The sequence below is a fragment of the Colletotrichum aenigma genome, assembly GCF_013390185.1.
Source record: "Colletotrichum aenigma strain Cg56 chromosome Unknown KSG_Cg56_contig02, whole genome shotgun sequence".
Classification (NCBI taxonomy): domain Eukaryota; kingdom Fungi; phylum Ascomycota; class Sordariomycetes; order Glomerellales; family Glomerellaceae; genus Colletotrichum; species Colletotrichum aenigma.
The window spans coordinates 5,775,953-5,802,204 of record NW_023500908.1 but is presented as its reverse complement, the minus strand read 5'-3'; the positions used below and the strand labels follow the sequence as shown (position 1 = coordinate 5,802,204).

General features: G+C 57.1%; 4 protein-coding genes across 4 annotated transcripts; 3 read left to right on the top strand and 1 right to left on the bottom strand.

Annotated features, from left to right (window-relative positions):
• Positions 1–9,354: 9,354 nt before the first annotated feature.
• Positions 9,355–10,500, top strand: PCL1 (PHO85 cyclin-1; the record flags this gene model as incomplete). Its single annotated transcript, XM_037318832.1, has 1 exon — positions 9,355–10,500. One exon carries the CDS (start codon positions 9,355–9,357, stop codon positions 10,498–10,500), a length of 1,146 nt encoding a protein of 381 aa, XP_037183787.1.
• A 5,279-nt stretch (positions 10,501–15,779) lies between these two features.
• Positions 15,780–19,277, top strand: HMA5-1 (putative copper-transporting ATPase HMA5; the record flags this gene model as incomplete). The annotated part of the gene is made up of 1 exon (XM_037318831.1): positions 15,780–19,277. One exon carries the CDS (start codon positions 15,780–15,782, stop codon positions 19,275–19,277), a length of 3,498 nt encoding a protein of 1,165 aa, XP_037183786.1.
• A 1,220-nt stretch (positions 19,278–20,497) lies between these two features.
• Positions 20,498–23,974, top strand: MET10 (Sulfite reductase [NADPH] flavoprotein component; the record flags this gene model as incomplete). The annotated part of the gene is made up of 1 exon (XM_037318830.1): positions 20,498–23,974. The coding sequence occupies one exon, from the start codon at positions 20,498–20,500 to the stop codon at positions 23,972–23,974; it is 3,477 nt and encodes a 1,158-aa protein (XP_037183781.1).
• A 252-nt stretch (positions 23,975–24,226) lies between these two features.
• On the bottom strand, positions 24,227–25,831 carry CGCA056_v003572 (Hydroxyacid-oxoacid transhydrogenase; the record flags this gene model as incomplete). The annotated part of the gene is made up of 3 exons (XM_037318829.1): positions 24,227–24,654; positions 24,716–25,748; positions 25,802–25,831. 3 exons carry the CDS (start codon positions 25,829–25,831, stop codon positions 24,227–24,229), a joined length of 1,491 nt encoding a protein of 496 aa, XP_037183780.1.
• Between the last annotated feature and the right edge of the window lie 421 nt (positions 25,832–26,252).

Here is a 26,252-nt window from a genome sequence, read left to right as displayed (position 1 = left end):
CTTGGTAACCATGACCAGGTTCGGATCCGGGAAGTGGCGGTTCGGGCGGGACTGAGTGGGATACTGCGTGCTCACTACGGACACTTAGTAATTGACGGCACGGCGGCGTAGCAATGGCGGGAGGCGGAGGGGCTGAGGCAATCAGGGTCCGAAGTGTGGCTGGTGGCCATCTGTTGCGTAAACGCAAACGCAGCCAGCACCCAATCACCAAGCGGCGCAGCCCCGGGGCCGAGGTCGACGGCGACATGGGCCCAGGGCAGCCAGCAAGGCGAGGGCGGAACAAGGGCCACGATGCAGGGCAGCACGACCCCTGGTGAGCGTGATCGGGGAATTGTCGATCAACTGACTACCTGAGCCGAGGCCGACGATCAGCGATGGGATGACAGATTGGGGGGAGCGCACGCGCCACACCTTAGGATCCCTGCCAGGCGAATGGGAGAGGGCGAAAAGGCCGACTGCGCAGGGGACGAGGGGGGCGTGTGTCTTTCAGACGACCGGGAAGTGTGGCTCGAAATGGAGGGACGCTGTCCATGCGGGGTACGGAGGTACGAGCAGGCATGGACATGCTCCCTCTCAATCAATCAGCTGGCACGATCCGAACGGCCAAGGGGGAGACACACCTAAACCGGTTCGTCGCTTTCTACCTTTGACGGCACGCATGAAATCCCAAATTCGCATCACGAACAGCTCCGTGGCGGGGACGGCCGTGTTTGCTGCATCAAGCAGCCAGCTGTTCTTCCCATATGTACGTTGTATGTCTGACTCTGGCAACCTCCTATACGCCGGGCTGAGCTGAGCCTCGAAGCACCACGGGGCCAGGGGATTGCAATCGAGCAAAGTTTTCTCTCTTTCAGATGCGTCAAAGGAGTTCCCGAGTCTCTGGGTCGTCTGTTGAGCAGCCACGACCGGTACCAGCCACAAATTGTCTCGGGCCATAGGGGCATAGCCACCTCGTGTGGCCTGCGCTGGGAGGCGCGATTGGCGAGTTGGCCCTGCGAAGAGGGTGTTTGGTTTCAAGGCCTCTCCGGCCAATCAAGCCATCTGCACGGCATCAGCCCGGAGTGGTCTCCGACGCACCAGCACCGAAGCGGCAAGGTCGCCCGGCGTTTTGTGGAGACGGAGTTTGAAGAGAGGGCGATGGAGCCGCGGGAGTCGTCGAGGGGAGGGAGGAGGGAGGCGGTGAGGAATGCAGACGGGAGCCGAGACGGTCTAGGCGGACGGACGGAGGGACGGATGCTTGAACGATTGAACGAGAGATGCGGAGGGAGCGTCTGCGCTGGCCGTGGATGCAACGTGGGCTGCGAGAATTGGGGACGCCGCAAGGAATGAGCACGAGCCTGGCATGATGGGCCGACAGCTTGCGATGCCTGTTTCGTAGTGCTGCAAGCCTGCAACGGCAGATTTTCGCATGAAGGCTTTGATGCCCAGTCGCCCTCACACGCTTTCGCCTCCATTGACGGGGTCCCTGAGGATGGAGCCCACCACCGACCATCGACAATGCGTGTGCAAGTACGATACCCAGTTAAACTGCAGCACACCCCGTCCCATGGATCAAGCCACAGTCCTCTCTGGCCTGTGTCTCCGCTGAGGCTGCCAAACACAGCATCTAGATCCGTTGCGCCATCCAGGGGGAAACTCGAGCTCGGCCGGGGAACTCGTGTTGCTGCAGAACTCCATGGCGTAATAGCACCGCATAGTATGCAAGCACGCAACGCCCTGATGCATGGTGGCGGATCTTAGCACCTTCCTGCCGAGATAAGTCGCTAGATGAAGGCACACCTCAAAAACAAGCAGTCGCACAGAAGCGGCCGCAATAGGCAAGAGTAGGCATCTCGAGAGGAGGTGAGCATCCGGGGGTCCTGATGGTGATGCGGGCATCGAGAGGGGGGGCAATTTGGCCATGCTATCTGAGCAGGGCTAGCAGACCTGACACTTTTGGCAATCTGGTCGGGAGTCCGCGGGTCATGGCGAAGCCACCGTCGCAGGAGCTCATTTGTGAAGAGTGATAGCGCGAAGCTATCGACGCCGCGCGCCATAGGGCTCGTGCATGTGGCAGTTGACGGTGTCTTTGCCCTTTTGTCAGCTGCCATCCGGTCCCTCTCTCGCTGCTCATTTGGCTGTCAAGAGGGGCAAAGATTCAGACGACGGGACTCTGCACGGATGCCGCAGTTTGTTCACTTCAACGATAGAGGGCCGCTGTAAACTGGGGGCTGTTTGACAGTGCTTGCGTTAGCTTCCCTACGCCTCCGCATTCTCGATCCTTGCCCTGCGCTTGGGCGTCGGTCCATTGAGCCGAAGACTAGAGAAAAAAGGGGAGAATAGGGGGCTGGATAGAGTGACTATTGAGGCTTTTGGACACGTCGAGCCGGAGGGGAGAAGGGATGCATTCGATTGGGAATGAAGAGGCAGGCACATGAAACCGCAACGTGGGGAATGATCTACCTCAGGGGAGGGCAGTAACAGTGTGTGCGTGAAGGTTATCGATATCGCCGGCGGAGGATTAGGAGGGGTGTTCGCGCAGTGATTGAGAGTGACGAGAAAGCGACGAGCTCCTTCCCTGTCCCGGGGATGCCATGGGACTGATCTTGTCAATTGCGGGAAGGGAGCGATCAATCATGCGAACTCGAAACTTTGACTTTCTGTCTGATTGGTAAGGTTGAGCCGGGCGGTGGGCATTGACAGGGCCCTTATCTTGTCAACGACGGCTTGATGTAGTGTATCTGTAACCCGTTCTGGCAAAAGGCATAAGGGCTAATCTCTCGACGTTGGCTGCGTGCGCAAGAGGGGCCATGATTGGATGGGAGTATTCGCCGGTTGGCTCAGGCGACAGAAGTCCAAGAGCTGGCTGACGGTGAGTATTGGATGGTCAGCCAGCCATGTGGAGGAATCGCAGCGACTGGGGAAGTCTGTTTAGGATCCTCTGTACTATGCAGCAGTAGAGCGAGTCGAGCTGCGAAGCCACACGATAAACGGCTCCTTCGCCCCTTTCAGACAAGCCAGGGTGCGCCAAAGGGACTGGGAGAGTTCCTGCCGATGGGCCCCGAAAGCCCGACAAAGGAGCAAGCTGTATATTCTGTAGCCAAGACGAGAGGTTCGTCGGATGAGAGCTGGCTGGGCTGGGCTGAATTCACGAGGTGTTGAAGCTAACAGCCTGCCTCTGCTGAGCATGTTGGTGGGCTGCGTACGCCTGGTGTCGTTGGCCGACGGTTAAACTGGTGGGAGGATTAGGGACTTCACAATCTGTCTCAGAAGATAGCGAGGGCGTTGGATGTTTCGTTCCATGAACACCACCAAACGCTTGACCCATTCCGGCGGGATTCCTCCTTGCTGCTGTTGAACTGCTATGCAGAACAGGATGGACAACATGATTTGCGAGGACTCGGAGGGGGACAAATGCCTTGTCTTGATTGGCCATGTTGCACGATTGTAGTTTAGCGTAGCGTAGGAAGCCCAGCGGGCGTGGTCACGCCTTTTTGGAGGTGTTCGTTTTGTTCATTCCGCTGCAGGGCGGGCGTTGCCACTCCAGAGTTTACGGACCGAAACTTTTTCTCAACTCCGAGCGCTTTTGCGGCTGGTAAACCTGAGGGAATCTGCAGTGCAGGCGCTGGCTGCAGGGCATCTGGCTTTGTCGGGTCCACCACGTCCATCCGGACCGCGGGCCAGGCATGCAAAAGAAGCAACGAAGCGCAAGCATGGCGTTTGTTTGTTGATCAGCTGTGAGGGCACAACGAGACTGGCCAGAGGCCGATGTGGCTGTTAACCGCAGTGGGCGGCGACGATAGATTGCAGGTGGGTAGCAGGCGGACGGATAGCAGAGGCGTCTCGAGAAACACACGATGGCAACACAGCCAGGCCTGGGAAGCAGCCCAGCAGCCAGCGGTAGCAGCCAGCGGCCGAGAGGCAAGCGATAGCCAGACCCAGACCCTGAGTCTGCACCAGCACCAGCACCAGCGCCAGCAACGCGCAGTAGCAGCAGCAGTAGCAGTAGCACGATAGAGACCTAGACGGGCTCGAAATAAGATGACTCACGGAGGGGTGCAGACGGCGGAAGAAAGACGGCGGCGTATCGGCGTCAGGTCAGCTCAGGATGGTCGCGACGCGGGCCGGGCAGTTGTCCTTCTTAGTGGTGGTCCCGTCGTGTCGTTGTGGTGGTAGTTTCATCGGCTCCAGCAGCAGTTGGACAGGCGTGACAGGCAACCACGCGGCGTGGTGCCAGACCCGGGCGGGCTGGTACCGTCGCTTCCCTGCCCTGCGACAAGGCAAAGGCAGGCCTTGTTGCTGTTTCATCCATGTTCATCAAAGGAGGCGAAAACAAGAATAGCAGCGGGAAACGCCCATTGGACCGTCGCAATTTCCAGTCGCCAACGACGCGGGTGTGTTGTGTTGACTTGGAGTGAGTTTGGCGGGATCGTGGGTGGAAGGGTTCCCTCACTTATTTGCGTTTGCCGTTGCCGAAACCCCTGCAAGTAGGCCCTTACACGCCCTTTTTCTCACACAGCTTTTAGGGGGTAAAATACGTTTTTACCTACTTCTAATATAAATAATATAGTATGTGAAGTATACGCCTAGATAAAAAAGATATTATAAAAACTAATAGAATTAGGGTTATTAATTAGTATACTTTTTATTTATATATGTTAACTTTTTATTTTTCGTTCTTTTTACTAAAGTAATTAGGTTAAAATATCTTATTTTCGCAAAGTTTGCGAAATTAAATAATTTTTTAGCTAATTCCCTTATATTTAGCTAAGTAACTACTTTAAAAAAGACTAAAAATAAAAAGTTAATAAATGTAGATAAAAAGAATATTATTTAATTACCCTAAATCTACTAATACTAGTAGTATCTTTTTTATTTCGGCGTATACTTTACGTATTGCGAAAATTACGAAAAAGGGTACTAATTGAGGTTGAAAAAAGCGAGTGAGAAGACCTGAAAATACTGCATTTTGCAGGGGTTTCGGCAAGGGCAAACGCAAATAAGTGCTCTTGCTTGGCCGCGAATCGATTGGCAACGAGGGCTCGAGAAAGAAGGCCATCGCTTGTTTCATCTGTCTGTTCGACGTAGGACGCGGCCACCAATGAGCCGCGCGCAACAGTCGTGTCTGAGGGCCCCTGACAGCGACAAGACAGGACGGCAAGGCAAGCTGACGTGCGTAGCATGGGAGTAGTGTAGCTCACCATCGATCCATGTCTGCATTGCGTGAGCCGGGGCTGCTTGATGCTTTTTTGGTGCTGAGCTGGCGGTTGCTGACTCCATCGTCGCCTTCCTTGGTGGTGTTCAGCGGCTGCCATTGGACGTTGTTGCACCGCGCCGTTTCCACCGAGAAACACGAGAGGCGAGAGAGGGGCAAGGGAGAGCGAATAAGGTGCTCGGCCGAAGTGGTACGTACCGGCTGCGGACCTACTGCATAGTAAAGTGTGTGTAGCGGGGTTGGCCAGTCAGAGTGCAAGAAGCAACGATGGCAGCGACACTTTCATCAGACAGCAGAGGAAGGAATGGCTGGGGGTGGGGCCTGCCCGCGTGAATGCGCTTTTCTTCTCTCTGCTGCAAGTCGTGGTCGTGTCGCTCAGTGAGGATTGTCGCTCGCTTCGCTTGGATGCTGTGGACGAAAAGCTCCAGCGGGCTTGTTTTGGCAGACATGGACCCTTGCTTGTGGGATCGTGTCTCTGTGTTTCTGCAACCACTGGCTGAGCGTCCATCAGCCGGCTTTGGCGTGCAGCGGCACGAGAGGCTACGGGGATGACAGAGCCCAACGGAGCGGCGATGGCCAGTCAACGGCCGTCGTGAGACACTGAGTGAGGTTTGGGTTGACGTAGGGTGCTCTGTAAGGTAATTACAGACGCAGATGCAGCTTGGAGCCGCGCTTGTCTCCGTCCTGTCCGCACGGAAACTTGTCTCCGTAGCTGATTTAGCTGCAGCTGCAGATGATGGCCATGGTCGTGAAATGACCGTGTTCTTGATTCGGCCTTGGCCTGGCCGTGGTCCTGGGCCGGGTCTTGCTTGGGCTTGCAAAAGTAAATATATCGATCTCACCCACAGGAGCCGTCCAATCCATCCCTTACCCTCGGCGCCTCTCGTCGTATATTTCATCCCTGTGTCCTCCTCCCTCTCGAGCCCTGGGAAATCTGAATCCTGTTTCTTGCCAGGACCTTGATTCTCTCCTCCATCTCAAATCATTTGCATCATCACCGGCATTCGAGGGTTGTTGTATTGAATACGACACCCGGCTTTCCTTCGCCTATCGTGAGCAGGGAGACGACATTGACGCCGAGACATCAACATCGACAACAACAACAATAACAACCACAGCCGGTCTGCTAATACGAAATCGAATCTATTCAACCCTTGTTTTTTCTAGACTCGGCTCTATTGTTCAATCTTTTCCCCTGGATAATTCACGTCTGCACTATTGGACGTTGACACCCTTTCGTTGCTGTTGCTGGACACCAACTGCGATATCCCGCCCCACACCCACTTGCACCATTGCAGCTGCACCTTGAGTGAGCTCCGTCAACCTTTGACCTCGACCTCGACCCGAGTCCGCCAAGGCTTCTTCTTGACCCGAGAACTGGAACAAGCTCTTGCATCTATTGGATCCGCATCATCATCGTCACCGCCCTGGAGAAAATCGACGTTTGTCAGATTCGCATCGCATTCACTCCGCCCTCGCAGATTTCTGGATTAAAAGGCAGACACCCGTCTGATCTATCAACCTTGATCACCACCACCACCGGCATCGCTTAGGCTTTCTTTTGGTGCTCATCTGCATCCATCTTGCAACCCGCATCTCGATTGACACCCTACCTCGTGTTCCGTTCCGCCTTCGATTCTGCCCGAGAGCCTCGACCGTCGACGAACAGAAAGCGTGTTCCGTTGACAACCAGTCGGAGTCGCTTCCAACCTGAAGGACCCCTGCTTTCGGCACTCCATTCGCAGAAAGCAGCCTGCACCGCCTCAGCGCCCAACTGCCCAGACTCTCAGTGACCGTGTGCCAAATACCGGATACCCTGTCCGCCGGGCATTTTTGGTCTGAAGTCGCCGTACCCCATACACCCCCACCTCACCACTCTTCCAGGTGCCGACCGCGGTGCATCTCCGCTACCAACAACCCACCACCAGGTGCAACAGCAACAGTTCCGCAGTCAGCCAGGGAAAAGGTGGCTTCACTTCGGAAAAGCGCATAACCAACGTCCTGCCCTCACGGTTCACATTGCGGCCAACCTGGACGTTGCTGAACCTTAGCGATACCGCATCACGACCTGCGTCATTCTCCCCAGCTGTTGACTTTATCCCCGTCGCATCGAGAAAGACTCGGCCAAGGTTCACCCCGCCAAGCTACGGAAAATCCAACAATATCTCCAGTCCTTCATTCAAACCCCATCTACCGGCGACACAGCGCGGCCGGACAAACTATTCACGCTCGCTCGCGACGTCCGAATCGAGACAGACAATCATTTCCCCGTCTTCAACCTGCTTCACGTTTCCGGTCTTCGGATCCCGGCCGAACAAAGCCTACCTTACCTCACTACCTTACCAGGGCACTACAGTCGGCACAGCATCTTCAATCTGCTGCTGGCTTACACGACGTCCGCCCCGCGGCCCCGAGAACAATTGATCAACAATCGACACTCGTCCAACGCCCTCCTCTCCGCCGGCTCGGAAGTTTTGGACTACTCCCTCTAATTGTCCATCTGTGATTTTCGCCGTACTGCACTGTCTGTCACCCGCGAGTCGCTGGGATCTTCGCATCGCACCGGTTTCGCTCTACCGCTCTGCCGCCGTCGAACTCACACACCTTGACACCCGTCTGCCATCCGCTATTCCGTCGCGGCTGCACGATCCAAGCGTCAATCAATCAATCCAACCCAACTCAAAATCACACCTGGACGGCTCAATCTGTCCTAGACGTCCATAATTTCATCACATCGCGGCCGTGGCTCTTTCTCCAAAACCCAAACCCAAACCGCCGTCCCCCTGACTCGCCCCGTCGTTTTACTTGACGCCTTCAACTCCTCACCCGCAAACCTCTCCAAGCACTCGACGGGCGTGACTCGGATACTTCATCCGTTTGCAGACGTTCAGAAAAATCGAGCGTCTATCCTCCATTCGTCATAGAGCACCGGGCATTTTCCAGAACTTCGGGACTTTCTCTCTCGCCCTTGGCTGCCATTGTCGTCAGTCGCAACAATCGCACCCGACCCTCGTCCACCAGGCCGTCCGTCTGCTTCCAGCATCTCCACGCTGCCATCGTCGTTGGCGTCCGCTATCCTCGCTACTTTCGCGATTTTTCTATTCTCAGAAAGAAATCGCCACTTGTTCGCCGTCGTCGCCGAACGACCCGCGCATCAGCAGCAGCATTCATTACATCGCCAACAATACACCAGCACAACAGCCTGCCTCTCGCTAGGTCTCTCGAAATCCTCTGCCTCACTGCCGAAACATTATCGTGTTCCGCAACGCAGAAAGCGCTCAACGTCCGACTTTCCGCCAAGAGTTGCATTCGAGCAGAGTTCGTGACCAGTTCGTCACAGCCATAACATCGAGTTAATCTGGAGATTTACCTGGACTCGGAGTGTTGAGAGTGTTGCGCCACACTCCACCTGTCGAGGTTAAATACAGTACTACATCTGCAACTCCAGCAAGTCCAGTTGCTGCACTCGCACCGACGCTGCATCCCGCGAAATCCAGACCCCGGCCGGCCAGCCCGCCCCCTGCGACTTCGCTTTTCTCGGAGTGTTATCACCACGCCCCCGGCGGCCAACTCTTGTACTCCGACTAAAAACCAACCACCCCCTGCCGACCGTACCCAAGCACGCCCTCCCACCCCCTTGCACGCCTCCCACACCCCTGCACCCCTGGGATCTACAGAATTCCAGCCCACCCCAAGCATCCAAGCCCCAGCAGGCACTTCCGTCGGCGTCCTGCTGAGACCCCCTAAAAAACTAACCCCCTACTACCGCTAGCACTGACTAGTACCCCCCTGACAACCCGCCCACTCAGCCTCGTGGACCGCACGTCAGTGGGTGACGACGAGCTGCCCGCATCCCTCAGTTCCCAGGACCATCCCCAGAGCCTGGCCCCGTCACTTGCGACGAGGCACATGAACTTCGCCGCACACCACACCCGTACCCTCCTTTCCGTCTAATATATCAGCCCAGCCTGCCCTTCCTCACTTCTCCTGCTTTCCCTTATTTCGTCACTCTTCACGACAACATCGACAGCACAAAAGGGACGCTTCCTTCACAAAAGGACCCCTGCGACTATCAATACACCACACACGACTCCATCATCATCACCAACCACCTCGACCACCTCTCATATCCCATACACACACATACACACACAGTCACAATGGAGTCAAGGTCACACCTCACCCAGGCCGAGCTCAACGCCGCCGCCCTGGACCACTTCGTCTACCAACCAGTCAGCAAGTCGATGATTTCCTACCTGGCCGGCGCCGCCTTCAATGTCATCTCCTGCGACAGCGCCCTCATGCCTCCCGCGTCCGCCGAGGCATACCGTCAACAACAGCTCCCCCCGACACCGCCAAGGACACCCGAGCCCCGCGCTGTCCGCACCGAAGACGCCGACCTCCCCACCCTCGAGGCCTTCATCACCCAGCTTGTAGTCTCTTCCAACGTCCAGGTCCCGACGCTCATGTCCACCCTGGTCTACCTCACCAGACTCAAGTCCCGCCTGCAGCCCATGGCCCGCGGTCTGCGATGCACCACCCACCGCATCTTCCTTGCCGCTCTCATCCTCACTGCCAAGTACCTCAACGACAGCTCACCCAAGAACAAGCACTGGGCCACCTACAGCCACGTCAACAATGACCTGTCCAACTTCGGCTTCAGCAGGACAGAGGTCAACCTGATGGAGAAGCAGCTTCTGTTCCTTCTGGACTGGGACCTGAGGATCACCGAGGAGGACCTCTACCGCGAGCTCGACCCCTTCCTGGCGCCCATCCGCGCCGAGATCGAGGCTAAGCACGCTCGTCGCGTTGCTCGCCGCCGCAAGCAGGAGGAGGAGATGCGTAAGAGACAGGAGGAGATGATCGCCATGCAGTCCTACCCCAGCCCGCCGTCCTCGCGCGCCAGCTCTCGCTCGCGACAGGAGACTCCCGACCACGCTCGCTCATACAGCGGCGCCTCCATCACACCACCCGGCCTTTGCTACAGCAGCAGCTATGGCAGCTCCATCAGCTCTTACGCTCCTTCTGTCGCATCTAGCCGGTCTCAGTCCCGCGCCACCACCCCGCTCGACAACCCCGCCGAGGAGCCCTACATGTACGTACCCAACGGCAGCTTGTACGAGTCTCCCGTGGAAGTGCACATCGAGCAGCCGGCATCAACACTGCCGAAGCGCAAGCCTCTCCTCCCGTACGAGATCAGCACCGAGGAGCTGCGCGACATGCAAGACGGCACCAAGGCGAAGAGGGCACGCATGGGACGTGGCATGTGGGGCCGCGTCTTCGGTGGTGCCGTGACAGTGCGGTAGTCTGCTGCATCGCACAGATTCTTTTTCTTTTGTCACAGCCTCAACAACTTTTTCACCTCTCACATTTTCCTATGTTTGGAGTCACCCCAAAAAAAAGCATGGTGTTGGTTTGCTTTATAGAGAGAGCACGGAAGGACAGACTTGTTTATCTTACCCGAGGGCGTTGGTAATGGGACGACTGGTACATGGAACACGGATTATGAGGACACGGCAATCCTCGGGGCATTTGCATATATGGAGTGGTGTTTGGGGCGGATTTCATGAACATGATTATCACTTTTTTTCTCTCTTCTCGGTTGGGCTTTTTGGCATCCTCGCATGGTAGAGGCTTGGCCCCTGTTGGGATCTTGGGAAGAATTGTTGGAACCGGTTCAGCAGTATCACATCAGTCAGAGCTCCAAATGAGCATCAGCACACTCTTCTCAGAAGGTGTGCCGGAAATTCAAAGCGCGGGCACCAACCACACTGGTGCCCGTTTCCAAACAACTTGTACTTGCCTCCTTCCGCTCGCGCACATACACTGTGACTCGATGTCTTCGTGAACGGCACCTGGCTCCTCCCGTCCCGTGTCGAACACCCCGCTTGCATCGGGGTCTAGAACGGTTGGCTCTAGTGCACCTCGTGACGTTGGATGCAGGCGGTCGGGGCAAGTGTCCTTTTTTTTTTGTTTTTTTTTGTCCCTAATGAAAACCTTCTGCGGGGTGGAGAGGACACTGTAGCGGAGCGCACAGCGCGGTTCGCATTCAGCTTCACATGCGAGACATTTGGGGACGACTGCGGCCTTTGCAGCGTGCCCGGGCAGCGGGAACATCCAGTCATCTGCAGCCGGGGTCGGCGGTGAGGGGTCGGTCATTCTGGGTCAAGCTCGGAAAAGAATCAAAAAAACCTCGTGATCTTATTTTGTTCATTTGTATTCTTTCGCCATCTGCCATCCATGTATTTATCCCATGTGCATAAAATTTTGCAACGCAGCTTTTTGATGACGATATGCGATGGCGGTATTGGAGGGGTTAAAACCACTTGGTTGGTTCTCGTTATCGCAAAAAGCCCATGACTACACCCAGAGTTTATCGCCCCCAGGTCATGATTCGCATCTTGCTCGGGGACAGGACATGAGTCGGGTTCGCCGGGTTCTTGCAACCTTATAACATCATAGCTCGACCAGGGTGCACACACGCAGAATGAATCTAGGCGGGAGGGGGATGGATTTTCACAAAAGTTTGATGCCATCTTGTTACTTCCCGCTGGGCGAGTGGTGGTGGTGGTGGTGATGGGCAATGACTTGGGAGGCGGCGCATAAACCGGCTAGAGTTGTCTCTCTGCCGCACCTTGGGCGCTCCCCGTTACGGCCGGATCAGAGACATTCTGTATCTCACCTTGTAAGATTGGGTTTGCATCCGTCCGTTGAGGAAGACCCAGCCATCCGGAAGCCGCAGCAGAAAAAACTGCAAGTTGGGTTGCAAAAGGTGGAAAGGGGAGGCTTGTGGGTGCCCAGACACTTGGATTTTACAGTGACACATTGACGTTTGGATGCAGCTAAGCTGGCGGCGTCTCCTAGCTCTCTGTCAAGGTCAAGGTCCAGCTCCCCGAAAACCGGGGGGTTCTCCCCGATGTTTCTTCGTCTGCATGGAGTTTTCATGTTTGTGTGGTGTGCTGCGGATGATCTCGGACATGTTCTACAAAAGCAATCGCTTCGTGAACTCCGAAAGAAGGAGGTTGTTTGGGTTTCCCCGGAGATTTCATGGGTGTGAGATTGTCGGGATCGACCGGAAGGGCGGATCGTGACGTCGACGTCGAAATCCCAACGGAGGGGGAAATCTCGGTTTATTTTCGCTCGTCTTCGTGTTTTCTCGATGGTGTGTCTGCATATGTAACTCGCCGTTCCATCGTTTACCGTTGAGAGACCAGGAGAGAGAAACAGAGTTTCGTAACATCGAGATGCATGGCGTTTTGGGCATTGCAGAGAGTTGCGGAATGCAGCATGCAGAACGCCCGACTGGTTTTAGGGGTCCAAAAAGGTGACGTCTAGATGTGTTGGGCGTGCCAAAAAGTTAGATGGCTGATGGCGGGGATCAGCTTGTCAGCAACGGTACACGTAGCGTGCGTACTGGGACATGATCCGACGAGCAGAGGCGGGGTTTGAGAAGGGGGGTTGGCTACACCGTCAGATGGGGAAAAACGAGATCCCGCCGTGGCATTCACACAAAGGTGCATCCTTGTGGTTAGGATACATTCAGGTTGCTATCGCGGGCGCTGGTGACTGCGTTTTGAAAATGTCGGTCAGTTGGGAGGGTGTGTGTGCGCGCTGCTGCCGGGCGTGTGGTTCGTGAAGGATGTGGCTGGGGGCGGGCAGCAGGAAGCAGGAATTAGGCTCCGACCCCACGCCGGATCGTGATGCGCATGTTGGGAACTCCTCTCCACGATTATCGGGCTGTTGTTATTCATGCAAGTGCGATGGCGTGTTTACGTTGCGGTCGTGGTCGTGGAGGCCAGGCTACGTGTTCGTGAATGGCAGGGCGCGCGCCTTGGGACGGAGCACCTGTTGGCCGGCGGTCGGGTTCCGGGTGGGTCTCGCGGCCGGCACGGGGGCTGGGAGGTTGAGTCACAAGGTCGGGGTCAGGTCGCGGTGTGGCGGTCGGATGCTGCGGTCGCGTTCCATTTGCCAGTAACAACAGTGAGATGCCGATGCACACGACAGTCTCAGTGTCAGGTCTGGCGACGGAACGCGTGCCTCTCAGTGGCATTCGACGTCGCGGTGTGCTGCACTGCTGCCGTGAGCTATCAGACCATCAGGTTTAGGCCTTAGGTCAGCCCCCGAATCCGCGGACACAGGCCGTGGTAGAGTGCTTAGAGCCAAGGTCAAGTGATTTCATCCCTGTCTGTTCGCCCGGCAGTCAGCCAGGCAGGCCCGCAACACGAACCCGAGTGCTCCGGCTGTGCGAAATCGAGAACGCGTCAAAGATGTGGTCTGCTGTAGGTTGGGTTGACTGGTGTGGCTTGGGCCAATAGTTCGTCGCCCCTGGGTGCTGTCTGAAGCGTTGCGAGTTACGCCTGATTGATTTTCTGGGGAGCATTGGCACCCATGCGAACGTTGAAGGCCTGCTGCGCCGACTCAGCCTCAACCCGAGCCCGCAGGCCACCTTGCGCATCGATTTCTTGGCGTTGGCAGACTCGCTTTCTGACCATTGGCATCATACGGCCCGGCGGGCTTGGCGAGGTCCGGAAGGCTATGAGCCTCTCAGCCTGGAAAGGGCCGGCTGGCTGGCCATGGTGTAAGCACCAATAACGAGAGGATGCCGAGTCCTCCTGCGACGCCTATGACTAGATCATCCTCGGAAGGAGTCGACAACAATGTGGAAGATGGCTCAAGCGGGCACTGTCTTGTCGCCGTATCAGTCGCCAGGCGATGAGGACTCAGCCACAACTTCGGATGCACACGCTAGGGAAACCAGCTTGACCCGACTGTCCGTCGTGAAGCTGACGAAGCTTCAAACAACGTGGAATCCGTCTGAAAAGAGGAAACAGACATCGAAACAGGAAAGCGGGAGGGAGTCGCTGCGTTCGCGTGCGCGGGCTGAGTCGACTTTGGGCGGGTGTCTTTGTAACTGACACCGTTGACATTGCCCAAGCGGTAGTGATCCGATCTCAGCACAGGCTGTGCCGCTCCCACTCGTTGACAAAGCACATATCCGAAGTTTCCGTTCCAGAAACTTCGTTATGTTGTGCCGTCGTTCGAGAAGCTGCGTGGCGCCTGTGCTGTCATGAAGGTTGTCGGCTGGTAGGCTGCTGATAGAGCATACTGGAAAGTCAAGTGCAGCATCTCCAGAGGCGTTCAATCAAGTGTTCGTAAACGAAGTCGACGTCCTTCCATGTTCGAGTATTTTCGGCATGCCGAACATATTTGCTTCTTCCTCTGGCGCATTATCATCTCCGTAGCACCGAGTGACATGGAAGAATTCCCCATGCGAGTACTGGCATCGGCCTTTCCATTCGGTAAGCAGCGAAAGACCGGCAAGTCCAACGTTCTGCAGCTCTCATCAGTAGAGACGCTTCTGGTCGGATCGGATTTGGGTTCTCAATGATCGACAGGAACGGCGACAAGGGTCGACGAGGAGGAGGCAACAAGATCTGATAACCAAGGGTCTGCAAATGGAGCAATAGGAATCGAGACTGCGCTTAGCAATACAGGAGAGACGTGGGTCATACTGCAGCTAACGGCTAGCGCAGTGCGGGGAGGCGCGGCAGACGCTCCAGACGCCATCGGAGGGTTTGCCACCTCCAATGGCAGGCCATTGATGTGCGAAGAGGGTGGGCAATCAGTCGAGATGACTCCAGATCTCTCCAACGTGGTGGTTCTGACAGCGGGTGCCCGTGAATTGTAATCGGAAGGTTCATGTCGATTCCAGACCCAAGCGCGTTGCTTTGGCGTATCAGCGCGTCGCTTGAGGCACCAAAATGAAACCTGGACGGACCCATAGTGAGCAGATTACGTCACAATCTGCGCTTTTTCTGCGGAAAAAGCAGTGCAAACACTGTGCCATGGCAGACATCGATACAGTGCCTGGACTGTGCGGAAGGAGGCAACTTCGGTCGCCGAATGCCAAAAATCTGCAAGGTACAAAACGCGCACCCAAAAAAGGCAAGGGGCAATCTGGTCAGCCAACATTGCAGAGCAGCACACTTGCCGCGGAATGAAAAGTCAAATGGGCCAGGAAAGGGGAAATGACAGATGGCATCGCCGTACTTAAGGCACCTTACTTTACCTGAGATAATAAAACCATGGGTGTCCTGCCTTTTCTGGCTCGATACTGACTTCCGTCGCAACTTCTCGACTGGCAAGCAAGGGATTCCGGGCTTTGACCACACCCTTTCGGCCACTGACAACCTGGAACTTTACTCTCTGCGCCGTCGATCTATTACAACTACATCCACACACAACATCGACTAGTAGGCCACCGCAGCTCATTACGTCTCCCTTCATCGCTGGTTTCTCCGGTATTATCGTCCAGTGTCGTCGTCCGTCTCCGGCGCCCAAGTATTTGGCACAAGTTTAAAGTTCATCGCCGTCTTAAGGCCGGGTGGGCCTGTGACCGGAGAAGAGAGAGAAAAAGGAAAAAAAAAACAAAAAATTCTGAATCGTCGACATTGTGTACGCGCCTTGGCCACCGTGGATACAAAAACGAAAAAAATTCAAACTAACGACCAAGCAGGATTACAGCAACCAGGGGCAAGGCTGCTAGAGAAGAAGACGGATGCCAACAACGGCGACAGAAGCAACGATGAATCCACGCATTACCACTTCGTTCCTGCTCGCCAACCTCCACTGTCCATCATGTGTGTATTCGATCCAACAGGCTCTCAAAGACTCATGCAGTCGCGACGTGATTTGGGTGTCACCCAACGTGGTGACCTCAGTCGTCACCGTTGAGCACAGGCACACTGGGACCCCCGAGGTCACTATCCGATGTATGGCGAAGGCGCTGCAAGAAGCTGGCTTTGAGATCAGTGGTGTGACGACGACGGCTGCTACCAGCAGTGACTTGGACGTACTGAATGAGCCGTCCGCGTGGCCCGATGCTGAATCGCCGGCTCAGCGAGAGGCTCATCTCTTGAATTGCAAACAGTGTCGCGACTCTGGGGAGTCTACCCCTCACGGCTCCTGCCGCTCACTCATACACGAATACGCGTCAGACGACGCCAGCGGTAGCGGCAGCGACACACGCCGAGGATCAGGACCAGAGACGCCCGTCAAGTGGAGAGCAACCCTATCCATTGGGGGGATGACCTGTGCCTCATGTAGCAATGCCATCACCGAGGAGCTCAACAAGAAGGACTGGGTCGACACCGCCGTCGTCAACTTGGTCACCAACAGCGCAACCGTCGACATTTCCGATAAGGCGGATGCTGAGAAGATTGCAGAGACCATCGAAGACATGGGATACGACGCCAACCTCGACAGTGTCGCAGAAGTCAGGCAAGAGGAGTCGGGTTCCAATCTGTGGAGGGCCGCCGTGGCCGTTGGGGGAATGACGTGTGCTTCATGCGCCAACACTATCACCGAGCAGCTCAGCAAGAACGACTGGGTTTCCAAAGTTTCGGTGAACCTAGTCACGAACAGCGCCACCGTCGACTTCACTGTGGAGGGTAAGCAAGACGAAATCGTTACTGCCATTGAGGACATGGGTTATGATGCCACGCTGGACAGCGTAAAGAGTGTCAAGTCCGAAAACAAGGGCGCTCAAGAGCGGACGGTTCAAATCTCAATCCACGGCCTCTACTGCCAACACTGCCCATCCCGGGTTTCACACTCTCTGAGATCTTTCAAGCGCGTCAAGGTCATTTCAGAGCCCACGCCCGAGAAGCCCGTCATCAGCGTCAAGTACACGCCCGACGCACCGCCTTTTACTGTGCGCGAGATTCTTTCTGCAATCGACGCTGCGGATCCGGCCTTTCGAGCTTCGATTTACCATCCTCCCAGTCTCGAAGAGCGCTCTAAACTGATTACGCAGAAGCACCAACAGCAGCTTCTGAGGAGAATCTATCTGACCCTTGTCGTCGCTATCCCTACTTTCGTCATCGGCATCGTATACATGAGTCTTATTCCTGACACGGATGACGGCAAGCACTGGTTGATGAAGCCCTGGGTTTCAGGCATCAATCGAGCACAAATCGCCTTGTTCATTCTCTCGACGCCGGTCTACTTCTTTGCGGCCGACGTGTTCCATACCAGAGCTATCAAGGAGATTAGCAATTTGTGGCGCCCGGGCAGCAAGACCCCTATCCTTCGGCGCTTCTACAAGTTTGGCAGCATGAACATGCTGATGTCCCTCGGAACCACCATTGCCTATGTCTCGTCCATCTGTCAGATGATATCTGCTGCAATCAACAAGCCGGCGGAGATTGACGACACTCAGTTCTACTTTGATTCCGTGGTCTTTTTGACCATGTTCTTGCTTCTTGGTCGCCTGATCGAGTCGTACAGCAAGTCAAAGACTGGCGATGCGGTCGAGCTTCTGGGCAAACTCAGGCCTACGACAGCGATCCTGGTCACGAAAGATTCCATTGGGAAAACAACAGATGCGACCGTCGGTGTTGACATGCTCGAGTATGGCGACATTATCCGCGTGCCTCACGGCGCCTCGCCTGCCGCTGACGGTATTGTTCTGCAAGGCGAGAGCAGTTTCGATGAGTCTAGCCTGACTGGCGAGTCTCGTCTTATTAAGAAGGTCCCCGGCGATGAGGTTCACGCTGGAACTGTTAACAAGGACTCGGCCATTCAAGTGCGCATTACTGGTGCTGCAGGCGCATCCATGCTTGATCGAATCGTTTCCATCGTTCGCGAAGGTCAAACAAAGAGGGCGCCGATGGAGCGCATCGCCGACATGCTGACGGCATACTTTGTCCCGATCATCACCCTGATTGCAGTCCTGACTTGGCTTACCTGGATGATACTTGGCTATGCCGGTGTCATTCCCGACCGTTACCTCGACTCTGGGAGTGGCTGGGTTGCCTTCGCGTTGCAATTCGCCATATCCGTCTTCGTCGTGGCCTGCCCCTGTGGCCTCGCTTTAGCAGCTCCGACAGCCATCTTCGTGGGCGGCGGCCTCGCTGCGAAGCACGGTATTCTTGCAAAGGGAGGTGGCGAGGCGTTCGAAAAAGCGAGCAATGTCGACGTCGTCGTCTTCGACAAGACCGGGACCCTGACTGTTGGCGGCGAGCCCAAGGTCACCGACACGAAACTATTCCTTGACTTGGCGGAAACCAATATTGAAAGCAGCTTGGTATTGGCCACACTGCGGGCAATCGAAGAGAACAGCAGCCACCCAGTTGCCAAAGCGATTGTTTCTTACTGCACGGCCCAGACCGAAGTCTGGGCAGAGGTGGAAAATGTTCAAGAATTGCCTGGCAAAGGCATCAGAGCGACGAACCGAGGTGATAAGCAGAGCGAATCTTTCGAAATGATCGTCGGAAATGAGGCTCTCATGCGCGACTTCAACGTCGAGCTCGTAGAGCAGGTGACTACCCAGCTCCAGATTTGGAAGACCGAGGCCAAGTCCGTTGCTTTGGCAGCCATCAAGTCAAAGGCCGACTCGGATGCGCCTTGGACGCTGGTCTTGGCTTTGTCCATCTCGGACCCTATTCGTCCCGAGGCGCTTCCCATCATTCGCGCCCTCAAGGATCGTGGAACGCGTGTCTGGATGCTCTCTGGTGACAACGTCGTCACTGCCAAGGCGGTAGCATCGCGCGTTGGAATCAACCCTGACAACGTCCTGGCCGAGGTCCTTCCTTGGGAGAAGGCCGACAAGATCACGTACCTGCAGAACGTACTCAAAGCGCGGGTAGGCAGGTCAAGAGAGCATTCAACAAAGCGCGCCATGGTTGCCATGGTCGGAGATGGCATCAACGACTCGCCGGCGCTGACCAAGGCCGACGTTGGCATTGCCATCGGCAGTGGCAGCGACGTGGCCATCTCGAGCGCCGACTTCGTCCTTGTGACGAGTGATTTACGAGCGGTAGTGACCCTCTTGGACCTGAGTCGCAAGGTGTTTGGGCGTATTAAGGTGAACTTTGGATGGGCACTCATTTACAATCTTCTCGCTATCCCTATTGCCGCCGGTTGTTTATACCCCATCACAACATCCGGAGGACAGCATATCCGACTGGACCCCGTGTGGGCCAGTCTGGCGATGGCATTGAGCAGCATCAGCGTGGTTCTCAGCTCTCTGGCGCTGCGGACAAAGGTCCCTGGTTTTGGTTTCCGCCCGCGTGGCCTGTAAGGTTATCATCGATACCATCGTTGTCACCATCATTGTCACCATCATTGTTGCCCTTGGGCATGTATTACTGTAAAATGCACTGAACAGCGCGGGGGCAACCCAATGTACAAGAAAGGAATAGAGCGCAGCAACAGCCTAATAGAATGAGTTAAAGGAGTACGTCGTCGCCCATCTTCGTCGTCCACCCTAATAGTTCTGCTGATCACTTACACCTTCTGCCACTTAACCTATCACAAGGGATTCGAGACATCCTCAAGTCCGTATAATCATTGATGATAGTAATTCAATCCCTGGATAGATGAGTTACTTGGGTCATCCGAGTCACATGTGCGGCACCCATGGCCATGGTGTTGGGCGGAAGTGGTGAAATCATCGGGGCGGGTACTGATGCCGCGGCCGAGCGGATACCGCACCGAGAACCGGCCGGGGAACCGACAGCCTGGGGACAAAAGGGTCCGGCAGTTTTGCGATCGGACGGGATTGCCACCGAGGAAGCAAAATCTGGGGCAAAGACCGCATTGAGGCTTGCAATTCCGGGACGAGGAGGAGTCAAGTCGAGCACGCAATTGCAGGCGCGACGCGGATTTGGTAAGCCAGAGGTCCGGCCAAGGGACCTTAAGTGGAGCCAAAATGGTGCAATGTGGGGCTGCCGCACATGTCCCCGGGGCGTTGATTGGCGCGCGATGGCGCAATTGTCCCCTAGTCAATTCTGCGAGCTTCAACAATTTCCAAACGCCGAGTTTCGCACGCCAACATGAGCAAGAAGAGAGAGGTTGACGAACCGCAACTGGCGCATGAGCATGGCTGGGGCCCGGGAGGAGCAGCAGCGGCTTCCATTGCTAGGTAATCTGCGGCAAAGGACTGGTAAGGTGAGCCCGGCTAAGGACAAGTTCCCCTTGTCACTCTCTTTTGCTTTGCTTATTTTTTTTTATATTCCTTCGGACCCTGCTCGGAGTCTTCGACTTTGAGATACCTTCGTCTCTTACCTACCAATCCCTTTCCCTCCCACGATCCCAAGGTCCTCCTAGAACGAAGAAGCTGTCGTTCGGGTTGACGCAAGTGAGTTTGCTTGCCCTTGGTGAATCAATTGCTTGTTCGCGACCATTCTCTTGCGCGTGGTCCGGCTTCTCCTTCTGGTATTTCGTCTATACTTGACCATCTTTAATCGCATCTTCTTTGCTGTATTTACTCCCACGTTTCTCTCGAGACAACCTCCAAAGATGCAGTTCAAGCAGCAGGAGAGCAGCGGCTCCGCCGCCGTTCTCGATGCCAAGTCCCCCGCCCCCGTTACTCCCGTCAAGAAGGTCTCTTCCACCCTTCCCTTTGGCCAGCCCGTGGCCCTCGCCTCCATCTCTGGACCGACCTACGTGACTGCGCAGCTGCTCGTTCAGCAGGTCGCCTACCTTCTGTCCGACAAGATCTTCTCCTACTCCGCCCCGACTTTCGATCTCGATGTTGCCGCCAAGGCCTGGGCCGAGGCCAAGGAGAAGAACATCCACGGCGAGGCCACCGATCTCGTCCAGCTGCAGACCAGGACCGGCGCCGGCGCGCTCGCTCTGGGCTACATCTTCAGCCCAGACTTCGACCTGGCCAAGAGGCACCTGCCCCAGACTCTGCTCGCGCCTACCCTGAGCTTGAGGAACCTGCGCGCTGCTCTTGACCAGCTGAGCCTCCTCTACGGAGTTGCCTCCCCCTTCGTTGCCCACGTCGCGGCTCTCGACTACGATGCCGCAAACGGTCTGGTCTCCGACTACGACACTGCTCTGCGCACCGCCGAGGAGCTTGGCCTCGGTCTGGTTGCCAGCTCCAGCGCCTACGAGACCCAGCACATGGCTCTCTTCGCGACCCTCATGGCTGCTCTCATGCCCACTCTTCACATCTACGACGGTGTTAGACTCGCCCGCGAGACTTCCCGTATCGTTGACGCGCTGAGCGAGAGCGGTATTGCCGATCTCTACAAGAACATCACATCCGAGTCCACTGGTGTTACTGAGAGAGCCGCCATCTCTTCCAAGGTCGCCGACCTCCTGGATGTGTTCAACAAGCACCTCGACCCCACCGAGGACCACGAGAGCCGGCACACTGCTCTGTTGGCCACCCTCATGACCGCTCTCACCCCCAGCCTGGGCGTTGAGGACGGTGTCAAGCTCGCCAAGAAGACCCTCAAGGCGTCCGACCCCATGGGCAAGAAGGGTGTTGCCGAGACCTACCAGAAGATCTCTAGCGAGGTCCAGTCTCTGAACAAGAGGCTCGACGACGCCGGCAAGGTTGTTGAGCTCCTGAAGCTCTTCAACAACGAGCTCGGCACCAACTACGAGCTCTTTGAGTACTATGGACACGATGATGCCGAGAACGTCCTCGTCGTCTTCGGCAGTGCCGAGGCTCAGCTCGCAAAGCAGGTCGTCACCCGCCTCGCTGCTGACGGCGCCAAGGTTGCCGCTATCAACGTCCGCGTCTACCGCCCCTTCGTCGAGGAGGCTTTCCTGACTCGCATTCCCGAGTCTGTCCGCACCGTCTCCGTTTTGGGTCAGGTCAAGGACGACATCTCCGTCAACGACGGCTCTCTGCAGTCTGCTCTGTACACCGATGTTCTGACTGCCATCTCCTTCGCCGGCAAGTGGCGTCAGGACCCGGCTGTAAGGGACGTCAAGTACTCCGCCTCGGAGGCCTTGACCCCCCAGACTGTTGCCGACATCTTTGGCAAGCTCCAGAACGCCCAGGCCGACTCCAAGCCTTTCCCCTCTCTGGTCCAGGCCCACCAGTACACCTTCTGGGACGTCGACGACTCTGCCGCCGCCGACTCGCCCGTCGTTGTCAGCAACCTGCTGTCCCGCGAGTCCACCAGCAACGTGTACGTTCACGAGTCGTTCGATAACCTTACCCAGGGTGGTATCGTCCGCACCGACATCCGCAGCTCCAAGAAGGCTGTCGAGGCTCCTTACGCTATCGAGGAGGCCGACGTCGTTGCTGTCGGTGACGAGAAGCTTCTCAAGGATCTTGACGTTCTCAAGAGCGTTAACGCCAACGGCAAGCTTCTTCTGAAGCTCCCCAACTTCAAGGAGGAGGACGTCGAGAAGCGTCTCTCCCCAGTCGTGCGCAAGCAGATCCAGGACAAAGGCATTGAGCTCTATGTTCTCGATGTTGCCGCCTCTCCTGCGTTCGAGAAGGAGCCCCAGGTCGTCAAGTTCCTCTTTGAACTTGCGTTCCTCCAGATCGCCCGCCCCGACATCTCTGCCGAGGAGGTTGCCAAGATCGCCCTCATTGAGGGCTTCTCTAACACCCTCGCTGAGTGCGTCGACGCTCTCGGTCAGTGCCTGCGCAAGGTCGAGTCCCAGGCCGCCTGGGCCGAGCTTCCCGAGGACGTTGTTGTCAGTGCTCTGCCCTCGACCATCAAGCCGAACAGCTTCGTCGCCTTCGACAAGGAGGAGCCCGAGGTCGAGTCCAAGCTCGTCGACTGGCAGGCTGCTGCCAAGGGTCTCGCTTTCAAGGAGGCGTACGGCACCCAGGCTACCCTGCGCCCCGAGCTGCCCGTCAAGACGTCTACCGTTACCGTCAAGGAGAACCGTCGTCTTACCCCCGCAACGTACGACCGCAACATCTTCCACATCGAGTTCGACCTCGGCGACTCCGGTGTCACCTACAACATCGGCGAGGCCCTTGGCATCCACGCCGAGAACGATGACAACGAGGTCCGCGAGTTCATCGAGTGGTACGGCCTCGACCCCAACGCCCTTGTCCAGGTCGCCGCCCGCGAGGACCCCAACGCCTTCGAGACCCGCACCGTCTACCAGTCCCTCAAGCAGAACATCGACGTCCTCGGAAAGCCGCCCAAGCGCTTCTACGAGGCCCTCGCCGAGTTTGCGACGGACGAGAAGGAGAAGGAGATCCTCAATGGTCTCGGCGGCCAGACCGGCGCCGAGGACTTCAAGAAGCGCTCAGAGGTCGACACCCTCACCTACGTCGACATCCTGCAGGAGTTCCCCTCGGCCCGCCCATCCTTCCACGACCTCGTCCGCATCATCTCCCCCCTGAAGCGCCGCGAGTACTCCATCGCCTCCGCCCAAGCAGTCACTCCCAATTCCGTCGCGCTCATGATCGTCGTCGTCGACTGGGTTGACCCCAGAGGCCGCACCCGCTACGGCCACGCCACGCGCTACCTCAAGGACCTCCCCGTCGGCGCCAAGGTCACCGTCTCCGTCAAGCCTTCCGTCATGAAGCTGCCCGCCTCCCCCAAGGCGCCCCTCATCATGGCCGGTCTCGGTACCGGTCTCGCCCCCTTCCGCGCCTTCATCCAGTACCGCGCCCTCCAGAAGGCCCGCGGCGAGGAGATCGGCTCCATCCTGCTCTACCTCGGCTCCCGCCACCAGCGCGAGGAGTACCTCTACGGAGAGGAGTGGGAGGCCTACCTCGACGCCGGCGTCATCACGCACCTCGGCGCCGCCTTCTCCCGCGACCAGCCCCAGAAGATCTACATCCAGGACCGCATGCGCGAGTCCATGCGCGACCTGGTGCAGAGCTACATCAAGGACGAGGGCAGCTTCTACCTTTGCGGTCCCACCTGGCCCGTTCCTGACGTCACCGACGTGCTCATGGAGGCCATCAACACGGAGGCCAAGCAGAGCGGCAAGAAGGTCAACGCCCGCAACGAGATTGAGAAGCTCAAGGAGGAGGACCGCTACATTCTCGAGGTCTACTAGATTGTCGTGCTTGGATATATCTGCCGGGTTTGCGTGTGTACATATAGTCATCTACGGCTGTGGGCCTTGCGAAAAGTTTCTTTGATTACATAGCCGGTTGTCATACTTAAGCACTCATCAATTCTCTAAACAATTAGACTCATCGCACCAGCGTCGTGATATTTCCTTTCCAATTGGTGCTGCCATGCTAGCTTGCGCGTGCTTCCCAATCTCGCAATGCATATTTACGCTCATCGTATCCAATCCACCGTATTAATGCGTCAAAGAAGCCTCAAACAACCCCCTCAACTGCTCCCTCTCCTTCTGCAGCTCCGTCTCCAACCCGGGGGCGAGCATCAGCACCCTGGCCTGCGGGATGGTGCCCTCGACGAGATCGTCCAGGTGCTCCGTGCCGAAGCCGAGCTCCTTGATGCCCGCGGGCTGGTCGCCGAGGTCGGCGAGGAACTTTGTCAGCGCGTCGGCCAGCACAGCGCCGGCGTCCTCCTTGCGCACGCGGGAGACGTCGACGCCGAAGGCCTCGGCGGCCGCGAGGTGGCGCTCCGGGTTGGAGGCGCCGGTGAAGCGGAAGACGGCTGGGGCGGTCACGGCGACGGACACGCCGTGCGGGATGATGGGGTAGTTCACCTTGTAGCCGGAGTGCTGGTAGCCCGGGTTCTGGCCTGAAATGGGGTAGGACATGCCTGTTGGGGGGTGGTCAGCATTTCCGGGACCTATGGCTTATTCAAGGGGTACTGGTCATACCGTGGCAGAGATGGACTCCGGCGTTTCCGAAGCCAACGCCGGCGAGCGTCGCGGCGAGGAGCATCTCGCTCTGGGCCTCAAAGTCGTCCGGGTCGCGGACGGCGCGGGGGAGGTACTTGACCGTCGCGCGCAGGGCGTGGAAGGAGAAGACGTCGCTGATGGGGTTGGCGCCCTGGTACGCGGGGCGGAGGATGGGGTTCTTGGGGCGAGGGACGCGCTCGTGGAAGGGGATGGCGGTCCAGGACTCGAGGGAGTGGCAGAGCACGTCGAGGCCGGAGGCGGCCTTGACGGCGGAGGGCATGGTGCGGGTGTTGAGGGGGTCGCAGATGCCGAGGGTGGGCTTGAGGTTCCTGTGGGCGACGCCGGTCTTGGCGCGCTTGGAGACGAGGTCGAAGATGGCGGTGCCGGTGGTCTCGGAGCCGGTGCCGGCGGTGGTGGGGACGGCGATGAGGGGCTTCAGGGGCTTGTCGACGGGGCGGCCGTTGCCGAGGGGAGCGTTGACGAAGTCGAGGAAGGGGGCGTCCGGGTAGCACGAGTAGAGGTTCATGAGCTTGGCGGTGTCGATGACGGAGCCGCCTCCGACGGCGAGGAAGGCGTCCGGGGCGAAGGGGCGGGCCCAGTCGATGGCCTCGCGGACGGAGCTGTCCTTGGGCTCGACGCGGGTCTGGTTGTAGACCTTATAGTTGATGCCCTCGCGGTCGAGGGCCTCGCGGACCTGCTGCATGGCGAAGAGGCCGTCGACGGTGGGGTCCGTGACGACGGCGACGCGCTTGGCGCCCATGTTGGCGAAGTCCATGCCGACCTCCTGGGTTGAGCCCGGGCCGAAGCGGATGGAGGAGGCGGCCATCTCGAAGGCGTACTCCTTCTGGGAGTGGTCGACCGGGGTTGCGAAGCCGCGGGAGGAGGTGCGCAGCGGCCGCGGGGTGAAGTTAAGCGGGGAGTGGCTGTGGTGGTGGCCTGGGTTTGTGTGGCAGGGGCATGATGGCGGGTGGGCTTGGATTGTCCTCAGGAGAGAGACGGCGCGGGACGCGGCCTGGAGGATGTCGTGAGATGAGAGCTCGTGAGGGGGGTTGGGAGGCGACTTACGTTGGGGATGACGCGGAGTGAAGGCGTCATTGTGGGCGGTTTGTGTATGAGATGCTGATATACAAGGTGTAGCACTATGGTACAGATGGATGGCTTACAAGATTGGGTGAGATCGAGGCTGGATGCGAGATATGAGAATCACGAGCGGCAAATGTGAGATGAGAGATGATGTGAAGCTCTCGGTAAACTCAAGGTGGAAAGGGAGCGATGTCGGGATTCAGGTCCCGCGGCTCCTCCGCACAGAGCTGCCCGCTCAGGCTAGGCCATGTTGGAGTGCCCATGGTCGACTACGCCGGGGGGAAGTGTTTGGAGGCGTCTTCCCCCGCATCGAGGCTCCACTTGCCGGCCGAGCGATCTAGATGTGGAGCCCGTTTGCCGAGGTACACTAACATGGATCGAATTCTCTCCAAAAGTGCCCCTACTTTTGAGACTTGTTCTCCGTCATGCATCT